Below are 10,970 nucleotides of genomic sequence, written 5' to 3' on the forward strand. Positions count from 1 at the left end.
TGGCCCTGCGATGAGGTGGCGACTTGTCCAGGGTGTACCCCGCCTTCCGCCCGATTGTAGCTGAGATAGGCGCCAGCGACCCCAAAAAGGGAATAAGCGGTAGAAAATGGATGGATGGAAATCAACCTCTTCCATTTTAAAAATGATGACAGAGGAAGTGTCACTCGTGACGTGACGTGTTTGACCCGGCGGTAATACTAAGCAAGCGCTAATTATTTTGGGAAGCGAGTTTGACCCGGCAGTAATTCAAGGCAGACTGTGTCTCCCGGCTGGCATGGGAACGCTTCGGGATCCCCCGGGAAGAGCTAGACGAAGTGGCTGGAGAGAGGGAAGTCTGGGCTTCCCTGCTTAGGCTGCTGCCCCCGCGACCCGACCTCGGATAAGCGGAAGATGATGGATGGATGGATGGATAATTCAAGGCAGGCGCAAACTATATACCTGGCAGCAATTCAAGGAAATATGGTATTTGGTTCTTTATCTAATAAATGTCGATATAATTTTAAAAAATCTGTATTTAGGCGCCAGCGCCCCCCGCGACCCCGAAAGGGAATAAGCGGTAGAAAATGGATGGATGGATGGATGTATTTAGGTTTCAGGAAAAATCCTTTACACTAAAAGCTCCCCTGCTGTTTTTGAGATGTCACACAAAGTCACTGCACGTTTGAAAGTGGATTATTTCCATAGAAAAGCTTTAATGCAAATGCAGAGCTGGGGTCAGAAGAAGTTAAACGCCTGCATTGATGGCGCCTAGAAACCTGAGCAACAGTGGCCTGTACAAGGTGTATGAATGGATACAAAAGATATAAATAAATAGAAGCGCCTCAGGAAAGAGCTGCTAATACAACGTCCATGCAACAAGGACAAGGATGTGCATGTTTGTCCAGCCATCCAAATGAACGTGTCGGCTCAGCTTGGTTGCGACCGCAGAGCGTGCTCCTTGGTCCAACCCCTTCGAACAAATGTCAGGGAGTCTCAGGTTCAGAAAGCTCGGGAGCCACTAAGAAGGCGCATCGTCGCCGTGGATGGCCTTGTACTTAGCCATCTCCTCTGGGAAGACTTTACCCAGCTCGGAGATGAGAAGACTCTTGAATTTCTGTCATGGAACAAACAACGGTTTGCCTCGTGGTGTCATCATGGAAGAAACCGCAGGCTTTTCTCTTACCGTCAGCGTGTCGATCTTCCCTTTCACCTGTTCGTTCCTTGCCAAGGCTCGCTCCAAACACTCCTTGGTGTACAGCTGGGGGTTTTTGCCCTGGTCGATACAGCTGGCAACATAAGCAGACATATTAGCTGCAGCACAAGTTGACAGACATTTCTAACATCCATCCATCCATCCATCCATTGTCTACCACTAATCCCTTTCGGGGTCGCGGGGGGTGCTGGATCTTATCTCAGCTGCAATGTATACAGTTACCGTATTTCCTTGAATTGCCGCCGGGGCGCTAATTAATTTGAAAACCTCTTCTCACTCCGGCGCTTACCAAAGGCATGCAGTAAAATTAGGCCTGTGCTTATAAATTTAAGTGTGATGTAAGGATACCATCATGAAAAGCACATTTAATTAAAAAAAAATGTTATTATGGTCTTACCTTGACTTATAAATGAAGTCCATGCGCAGCTCCTTCTGATCAAAAGCATCGATAACTTGTTTATAGAAGTCTTCCTTATCTTTCTTCAGTTTTAAAAGTCTCTCTGTCTCGATGGAGATCTTCCTTTATTGCCTCCTGCTTCGATTGAAAGTCCAGTTTAGAAAACTGCTTTATTTTAGATATGTAATCCTCCATGAAAAAATAAACGATCGCTGCTCACTCTTGCAGCTTGTTGTCACTTCTTCTGCAGCCGAGTAGTCGCGAGAAGGATCACTAGCGCCCTCTACCACCAGGAGGCGGGAGTCATTTAATGACTCATATTTGACACACGCAGCTACGGTATATTAATAAAACATAGCTGCTTACTGTTCTTTTTAGCATATTCAATAGCTTGGACCTTAAATCCTACTGAATAGCTCTTAATCTTCTTCCCTTTATGCGATTTCAAATGATTGAAATCAGCCTCCTCCATTTTGAAAATGATGACAGGGGAAGTGTCACTCGTGACGTGACGAGTTTGACCCGGTGGAAATTCTAAACATGCGCTAATAAAAATACAATTTTGCGAAGCAAGTTTGACCCGGCGTTAATCCTGAGCCGGCGGTAATGCTAAGCATGCACTAATTATTTTGCAAACGAGTTCTAACCAGCAGTAATTCTAGGCAGGCGCATACTATATACCCGGCGGCAATTCAAGGAAATACGGTACTTTGTTATGATGTGTAAGCAAATCATAACATGCTTAAATGGAGTCCCCGGACGTCGAAGTTTACCATAAACTATATGATCTGGTTTGACTATAGGGTTTGATGTAATTGTGAAGTGAGTTATGTTTATATAGCGCTTTTCTCTAGTGACTCAAAGCACTTTTACATAATGAAAGCCAATATCTAAGTTAAATTTAAAGCAGTGTGTGTGGCACTGGCAGCAGGTGGGTAGAGTGTCTTGCCCAAATGAAACAACAGCAGTGACTAGGATGGCGGAAGCGGGGATCGAACCTGGAACCCTGGGGACGGCGTGGCGCGGTTGGGAGAGTGGCCGTTTCAGCAACCTGAGGGTTCCTGGTTCGATCCCCAGCTTCTACCAACCTCGTCACATCCGTTGTGTCCTTGAGCAAGACACTTTACCCTTGCTCCTGATGGGTGGTGGTTAGCGCCTTGCACGGCAACTCCCGCCATCAGTGTGCGAATGTGTGTGTGAATGTGGAAATAGTGTCAAAGCGCTTTGAGTACCTTGAAGGTAGAAAAGCGCTATACAAGTATAAACCATTTACCCTCAAGTTGCTGGCACGAACACTCTACCGACTGAGCTATACCGCCCTAAGTGAACTATATTTATGTGCCGCTTTTCACTTGTGACTCAAAGCACTTTTACATAGTAAAACCCGATATCTAAGTTACATTAACAGTGTGGGTGGCACTGGGAGCAGGCATGTAAAGTGTCTTGCCCAAGGACACAACGGCAGTGACTAGGATGGCAGAAGTGGGGATTGAACCTGAAGTTGCTGCCACAGAGCTATACCGCCCCATAAGCAGCAACTGTATGATATAATAAATAAATAAATAAATGGGTTGTACTTGTATAGCGCTTTTCTACCTTCAAGGTACTCAAAGCGCTTTGACACTACTTCCACATTTACCCATTCACACACACATTCACACTGATGGAGGGAGCTGCCATGCAAGGCGCCAACCAGCACCCATCAGGAGCAAGGGTGAAGTGTCTTGCTAAGGACACAACGGACGTGACGAAGTTGGTACTCGGTGGGAATTGAACCAGGGACCCTCGGGTTGCGCATAGCCACTCTCCCACTGCGCCACGCCGTCCCAATAATGACATAATGACATGCTTGTTGTCCAGACTGTAAGGTAGTAGGCTATAATGACATCATTGTTGTCCAGACTCACTCGAACACCTCCAGAGGTACGTTGATCTCGTGTAGCTGTTGTCGGCATTTCTCAATGTCTTGCAGTCCGGTTATCATTAAATTCCTGCAAATCAACAAGACAGACAGTTTTAGCTGACATTGTTACAGGTTATTGTAGGCACGATCAAACATGACTCACACTTTTACATTGTTTACATTGTTACTTATTCATGTCTGCACGATCAAACATGACTCACAGCTTTACATTGTTTACATTGTTACTCATTAAAGGCCTACTGCTACCGACCACACAGTCTGATAGTTTATATATCAATGATGAAATATTAACATTGCAACACATGCCAACACTAGTTTACTAAATTGCAATTTTAAATTTCGCGCGGAAGTATCATGCTAAAACGTCGCGGTATGATGACGCGTGCGCGTGATGTCACGCATTGTAGAGGACATTTTGGTCCAGCATCGTTCCCAGCTATAAGTCGTCTCTTTTCGTCGCATAATCCCACAGTATTATGGACATCTGTGTTGCTGAATCTTTTGCAATTTGTTCAATTGATAATGGAGACGTCAAAGAAGAAAGATGTAGGTGGGAAGCGGTGTATTTGGGGCAACATGGCGTAGTGGGTAGACAGGCCGTGCCAGAAACCTGAGGGTTGCAGGTCCGCTTCCCACCTATTGACATCCAAAATCGCTGCCGTTGTGTCCTTGGGCAGGACACTTCACCCTTGCCCCCGGTGCCGCTCACACTGGTGAATGAATGATGAATGAATGATTGGTGGTGGTCGGAGGGGCCGTTGGCGCAAACTGGCAGCCACGCTTCCGTCAGTCTACCCCAGGGCAGCTGTGGCTACATATGTAGCTTACCACCACCAGGTGTGAATGAATAATGGGTTCCCAGTTCTCTGTGAGCGCTTTGAATATCTAACAATAGAAAAGCTCGATATAAATCTAATCCATTATTATTATTATTATTATTGCGGCCGCTTTAGCAACACAAACACAGCCGGTGTTTCTTTGTTTCCTTGTTTACATTCCCAAAAGATGACGGTGAAACTTTACTATGGAACAGCGGTCAAGCGAATATGGTTCCCTACCACATGTCAACTTGCAGGTTTCAGTGAGAAAATGGTGGGAATAAGTCGGCTCCTACCGTAGACATGAGCGGAGAGTTGCGTCGTTCCTCCTGCACCTGTCAAAGAGGCTGCTGCAGACTCTCTAAGCCTCCTACCGACCGGCCGCCTCCGACCATTAGTTGCTGCCACCGTGGAGGAAGCATCAGCTGCCTTCGCCTTGTCGAGAAACGTGGCTTCCCACAGTCACCACACCCCTCCGACTTTCAGATTGTACAGGTACGACCATTTAATCTCATTAAAACACTAGTAACACAATAAGCAGATAAGTGATTTTCCAAAATTGTCCGAGTAAAATCTGAATCGCTCTGCCGTCTAGTTTTTTTTTTTTTCGAGTCTTTCACTCTCACTTTCCTCATCCACGAATCTACTAAATCCTTTCAGCAAAAATATGGCAATATCGCAAAATGATCAAGCATGACACATAGAATGGACCTGCTATCCCCGTTGAAATAAGAACATTTATTTCCAGTAGGCCTTTAATGTCTGCAAGATGAAACATGACTCACAGCTTTACATTGTTACTTATTAATGTAAGAATGATCAAACATGACTCACAACTTTACATTGTTTACATTACTTATTCATATCTGCACGATCAAACATGACTCACAGCTTTACATTGTTTACATTACTTATTCATGTCTGCACGATCAAACATGACTAAGCTTTACATTGTTTACCTTGTTACTTATTAATGTAAGCAAGATCAAACATGACTCACAGCTTTACATTGTTACTTATTACTGTTTGCACGATCAAACATGACTCACAGCGTTACATTGAGCGTCATCTATATTGCTGCTCCTCGATCTTAGCGCTGGTTTCGATACCGTCGATCACAATATTTTATTAGAGTGTATCAAAACACCAATTGGTATGTCAGACTTAGCCCTGTCTTGGTTTAACTCTTATCTTACTGACAGGATGCAGTGCGTCTCCCATAACAGTATGACCTCGGACTATGTTAAGGTAACGTGTGGAGTTCCCCAGGGTTTGGTCCTTGGCCCTGCAATCTTCAGCATCTACATGCTGCCGCTAAGTGACATCATACGCAAATACGGTGTTAGCTTTCACTGTTATGCTGATGACACCCAACTCTACATGCCCCTAAAGCTGACCAACATGCCGGACTGTAGTCAGCTGGAGGCGTGTCTTAATGGAATTAAACAATGGATGTCCTCTAACTTTTTGCAACTCAACGCCAAAAAAACGGAAATGCTGATTATCGGTCCTGCTAGACACCGACCTCTATTTAATAAAACAACTAACATTTGACAACCAGACAATTAAACAAGGTGACTCGGTAAAGAATCTGGGTATTATCTTGGACCCGACTCTCTCGTTTGAGTCACACATTAAAAGCGTTACTAAAACGGCCTTCTTTCATCTCCGTAATATCGCTAAAATTCGCTCCATTTTGTCCACTAAAGACGTTGAGATCATTATCCATGCGTTTGTTACGTCTCGCCTCGACTACTGTAACGTATTATTTTCGGGTCTCCCCATGTCTAGCATTAAAAGATTACAGTTGGTACAAAATGCGGCTGCTAGACTTTTGACAAGAACAAGAAAGTTTGATCATATTACGCCTATACTGTATGTACCTTTACATACATATATACCTATATATATATAACTATTCTGGCTCACCTGCACGGGCTTACTGTGCACTTAAGATGTGACTTTAAGGTTTTACTACTTACGTATAAAATACTACACGAACTAGCTCCAGCCTAACAAACAGGCTTAGAAACAGCTTTTTTTTCCCAGAGCTGTCACCATCCATCCATCCATCCATCATCTTCCGCTTATCCGAAGTCGGGTCGCGGGGGCAGCAGCCTAAGCAGGGAAGCCCAGACTTCCCTCTCCCCAGCCACTTCGTCTAGCTCTTCCCGGGGGATCCCGAGGCGTTCCCAGGCCAGCCGGGAGACATAGTCTTCCCAACGTGTCCTGGGTCTTCCCGGTGGCCTCCTACCGGCTGGATGTGCCCTTAACACCTCCCTAGGGAGGCGTTCGGGTGGCATCCTGACCAGATGCCTGAGCCACCTCATCTGGCTCCTCTCGATGTGGAGGAGCAGCGGCTTTACTTTGAGTTCCTCCCGGATGGCAGAGCTTCTCACCCTATCTCTAAGGGAGAGCCCCGCCACCCGGCGGAGGAAACTCATTTCGGCCGCTTGTATCCGTGAACTTATCCTTTCGGTCATGACCCAAAGCTCATGACCATAGGTGAGGATGGGAATGTAGATCGATCGGTAAATTGAGAGCTTTGCCTTCTGGCTCAGCTCCTTCTTCCCCACAACGGATCGGTACAACGTTCGCATTACTGAAGACGCCACACTGATCCGCCTGTCGATCTCACGATCCACTCTTCCCCCACTCGTGAACAAGACTCCTAGGTACTTGAACTCCTCCACTTGGGGCAGGGTCTCCTCCCCAACCCTGAAATGGCACACCACCCTTTTCCGGGCGAGAACCATGGACTCGGACTTGGAAGTGCTGATTCTCATTCCGGTCGCTTCACACTCGGCTGCGAACCGATCCAGCGAGAGCTGAAGATCCCGGCCAGATGAAGCCATCAGGACCACATCATCTGCAAAAAGCAGAGACCCAATCGCGCGGCCACCAAACCGGAACCCCTCAACGCCTTGGCTGCGCCTAGAAATTCTGTCCATAAAAGTTATGAACAGAATCGGTGACTGTCACCATGTTGAACTCTAACTTATAATAATAATAATAATTCACCCCAATACAATATCCTGCCCTAAAACCCTACTGTGCAAAATATTACCCTTCGAGTGCAATACGTCCGACACGGATTGTTATTTATTACTTCGGTACTCGTCTTGTTCTGTATATTGTACAGTAATTTGTATTTCTATAGTGTTCTGTATATTGTACAGTACTTTGTATTTCTATAGTGTTCTGTATATTGTACAGTAATTTGTATTTCTATAGTGTTCTGTATATTGTACAGGATTGTTTGTTATTTTTATTGGATAGTAGTCTGTTTATTTCAATTGATAATTTTTCCTTTTGTTACATCTTGTGTTATTCATTTTACCCCATATTTGTTCCCACAACCGCACCTTAAGTTGGAGTCTTTAATCTCGTTATATACAAATATAATGACAAAGTCTATTCTATTCTATCTTGCCGATTGTATTGTACCATATGTCCCGGCAAGAAATCTGCGTTCAAAGGACTCCGGCTTATTAGTGATTCCCAGAGCCCAAAAAAAGTCTGCGGGCTATAGAGCGTTTTCCATTCGGGCTGCAGTACTCTGGAATGCCCTCCCGGTAACAGTTGGAGATGCTACCTCAGTAAAAGCATTTAAGTCTCATCTTAAAACTCATTTGTATATTCTAGCCTTTAAATAGACCCCCTTTTTATAGCAGTTGATCTGCCATTTCTTTTCTTTTCTTGTTCCCAAAACCGCACCTTAAGTTGGAGTCTTTAATCTCGTTATATGCAAATATAATGACAAAGTCTATTCTATTCTATTTTGACGATTGTATTGTACCATATGTCCCGGCAAGAAATCTGCGTTCAAAGGACTCCGGCTTATTAGGGATTCCCAGAGCCCAAAAAAAGTCTGCGGGCTATAGAGCGTTTTCCATTCGGGCTCCAGTACTCTGGAATACCCTCCCGGTAACAGTTGGAGATGCCACCTCAGTAGAAGCATTTAAGTCTCATCTTAAAACTCATTTGTATACTCTAGCCTTTAAATAGAGCCCTTTTTTAAACCAGTTGATCTGCCGTTTCTTTTCTTTTCTCCTCTGTCCCCCTCTCCCTTGTGGAGGGGGTCCGGTCCGATAGCCATGGATGAAGTACTGGCTGTCCAGAGTCGGGAACCTAGGATGGACCGCTCGTCCAGAGTCGGGACCCAGGATGGACCGCTCGCCTGTGTATCGGTTGGGCACATCTCTGCGCTGCCGATCCGCCTCCGCTTGAGATGGTTTCCTGCTGGCTCCACTGTGGACGGGACTCTCGCTACTATATTGGATCCACTTTGGAATGAACTCTCATGGTTATGTTAGATCCACTAAGGCAGGGGTAGGGAACCTGTGGCTCTTTTGATGACTGCATCTGGCTCTCAGATAAATCTGAGCTGACACTTCTTAACACGATAAGTAATGACTAATTCCACTTGTAATCAAAATGTTAAAAATATTAAACATGCTCATGCATTTGAATCCATCCATCCTTTTTTCTACCGCACTTGTTCAAGAAATTGCATTATTTATTTATTATAGTTTTTTTTTTAGGGCTTGCCCTCCTGGGGGTTCTTCAGACCACCAAGCACCGACATGAAAGCCTTTTTCAGGGTTACTATTTTTTTATTTTTCAATAAGTCTCTCAGTTGCTTTCCAGCAATTGTCTTTTTCTCTTTTGTTCTCGCTCGCGCTCTGGCTCCAGCTCCAACCCTGTCTCTCCTCCCGGCTGCTGCTTATAACAGAGCGACAGGTGATTAGATAACAAGGCCCAAGTGGGCCATGTACGCACCTGTCGCTGATTTCGAGACCGGTCCTGGCACACCCCGCTTTGCTGCAGGCCCGCAGGCCACGCCCCTCCACAGTTAGTTTCAGAATATCAACGTTATTACAAAGAATACGAGACCTATTATACTCTAGTAATGTTGGTCTTACTTAAAAATGCACGCGTTTAGTTGTGTTCAGTGTTGAAAAAAAAATGATATGGCTCTTACGGAAATACATTTTAAAATATTTGGATTCTTGGCTCTCTCAGCCAAAAAGGTTCCCGACCCCTGCACTAAGGACTGGACTTTCACAATATCATGTTAGACCCGCTCGACATCCTTTCGGGGGAGGGGGTTACCCCACATATGCAGTCCTCTCCAAGGTTTCTCATAGTCATCATTGTCACTGTCAACAACGTCCCATTTGGGTGAGTTTTTCCTTGCCCTTATGTGGGCTCTACCGAGCATGTCGTTGTGGTTTGTGCAGCCCTTTGAGACACTTGTGATTTAAGGCTATATAAACAAATATTGATTGAGTGATGGTTTGTTACTTATTCATGTTTGAAAGATGAAATATGACTCACAGCTTTTGGTTGAGACCCGCTTGACTGCTGGACTGGAAGTCGCTGACAATGATCCCGAGCTGTCGGATATTTTCGACAAACTTCTCCAGGTGCTCCTCTAGGTTTTCATTTTTCTCCGCCATAACAGTTTAATGCTACCCGGAGGGCGGAAAATGACCTCAAGTGGTCCGGGGTGTCCCAAATAATCGCCGGTGGAGTGTTAGCCACCGATGCTAAGTCAGTTCTGCTTTACGGCAACGAGCCCGCCAATGGCCGCTGTCTCTGGGTTGTTACCATGGTGACATTTCTTGTCGTATTATGCGAAAAAACGTCGTGGTGTGGGGAAGTAAAAACGTATATGTTTGCGTCCAAAATTGACTAATTTAAAATGAATTACCAGTTTAAATGTGTCTTTTATTTAAATATTATTTTTAAAAGTCCTTAAGATGATTTTTTTTGTATTATTATATTATTCAGAAACAGGTAAGCATTACGACGTTATCAATCAGGCACTTTCGACACCAATTATCAGTTTTGGTTTTTTTGATTGATTGATTGATTGAAACTTTTATTAGTAGATTGCACAGTACAATTGATCACTAAATGGTAACACCCGAATACGTTTTTCAATTTGTTTAAGTCGGGGTCCACGTTAATCAATTCAGCTGGCTAATAGAATGACTTGATTGTCATTATACTTCATCACAAAGAGATCAGAGCACTTCCGACATCATTGGGAAAAAAATAGTGTTTAAGAAAATATGAAAACAATGGTAAATATAGACGAAGTAAGGTGTCGTGTTCCGGGGGTAATATGAGTATTAAATGCATTTGTTAAATATAATGCACGCATATAAACACCTCTGCGATTAAAAAAAGTGAATAATTTTCGTGGATATGTGAGGAAAGGAAAATATTGTTTTCTCGTATTTGTCATGCAACCGGAAATGACACTCTATTCGATTTCGCAATAAAAGCAGTGTTGTCGTCACGCACTCTCACGCAGCAGACAGACACGTCACCGTGATGCGTTCTTGTGTAGATCTACAACACTTAACTATGCACACTATATTTTTGTATTTTTTTAATGAAATCATTACACCTATTTTGTCATATCTCTTTTTGCAGGTTGTTACTCACGCGGCACCTTAGCTTATTGAATTCGATCATTTATCCGTGCTTTTTTTTTTTTTTTTTTTTTTTTTTTTTTTTTTTTTTTAGTGGCGTGGCGTCTTTTTGTTACGTTGCAGAAACCAAACGTCACGTCACCCCTATGCGAAGACCTTTACTTTGAAAGAGCCGCGGCGGTCGGTGCAGGAG

The 10,970-nt window shown here is 44.2% G+C and overlaps 1 protein-coding gene across 1 annotated transcript; it reads right to left on the reverse strand.

Moving 5' to 3' along the window:
- Window positions 1–672: 672 nt before the first annotated feature.
- On the reverse strand, window positions 673–9,921 carry med10 (mediator complex subunit 10). The gene is made up of 4 exons (XM_061882544.1): window positions 9,672–9,921; window positions 3,497–3,580; window positions 1,163–1,265; window positions 673–1,093 (listed from the first exon to the last, which is right to left on the reverse strand). The coding sequence occupies exons 1-4, from the start codon at window positions 9,791–9,793 to the stop codon at window positions 998–1,000; spliced, it is 405 nt and encodes a 134-aa protein (XP_061738528.1). The 5' UTR covers window positions 9,794–9,921; the 3' UTR covers window positions 673–997.
- Between the last annotated feature and the right edge of the window lie 1,049 nt (window positions 9,922–10,970).

Source organism: Nerophis ophidion, linkage group LG21 (genome assembly GCF_033978795.1).
Source record: "Nerophis ophidion isolate RoL-2023_Sa linkage group LG21, RoL_Noph_v1.0, whole genome shotgun sequence".
Lineage (NCBI taxonomy): Eukaryota > Metazoa > Chordata > Actinopteri > Syngnathiformes > Syngnathidae > Nerophis > Nerophis ophidion.

Bases quoted from the DNA above. Each gene is read 5' to 3' on its own strand.
- med10 (XM_061882544.1), bottom strand. From the start codon at position 9,793: ATGGCGGAGAAAAATGAAAACCTAGAGGAGCACCTGGAGAAGTTTGTC. The intron at 3,581-9,671 runs GTGAGTCATATT...GTTGATTTGCAG, and splicing joins GCGGGTCTCAACCAAAAGCT to GAATTTAATGATAACCGGAC. The intron at 1,094-1,162 runs GTAAGAGAAAAG...GTTCCATGACAG, and splicing joins GGAAGATCGACACGCTGACG to AAATTCAAGAGTCTTCTCAT.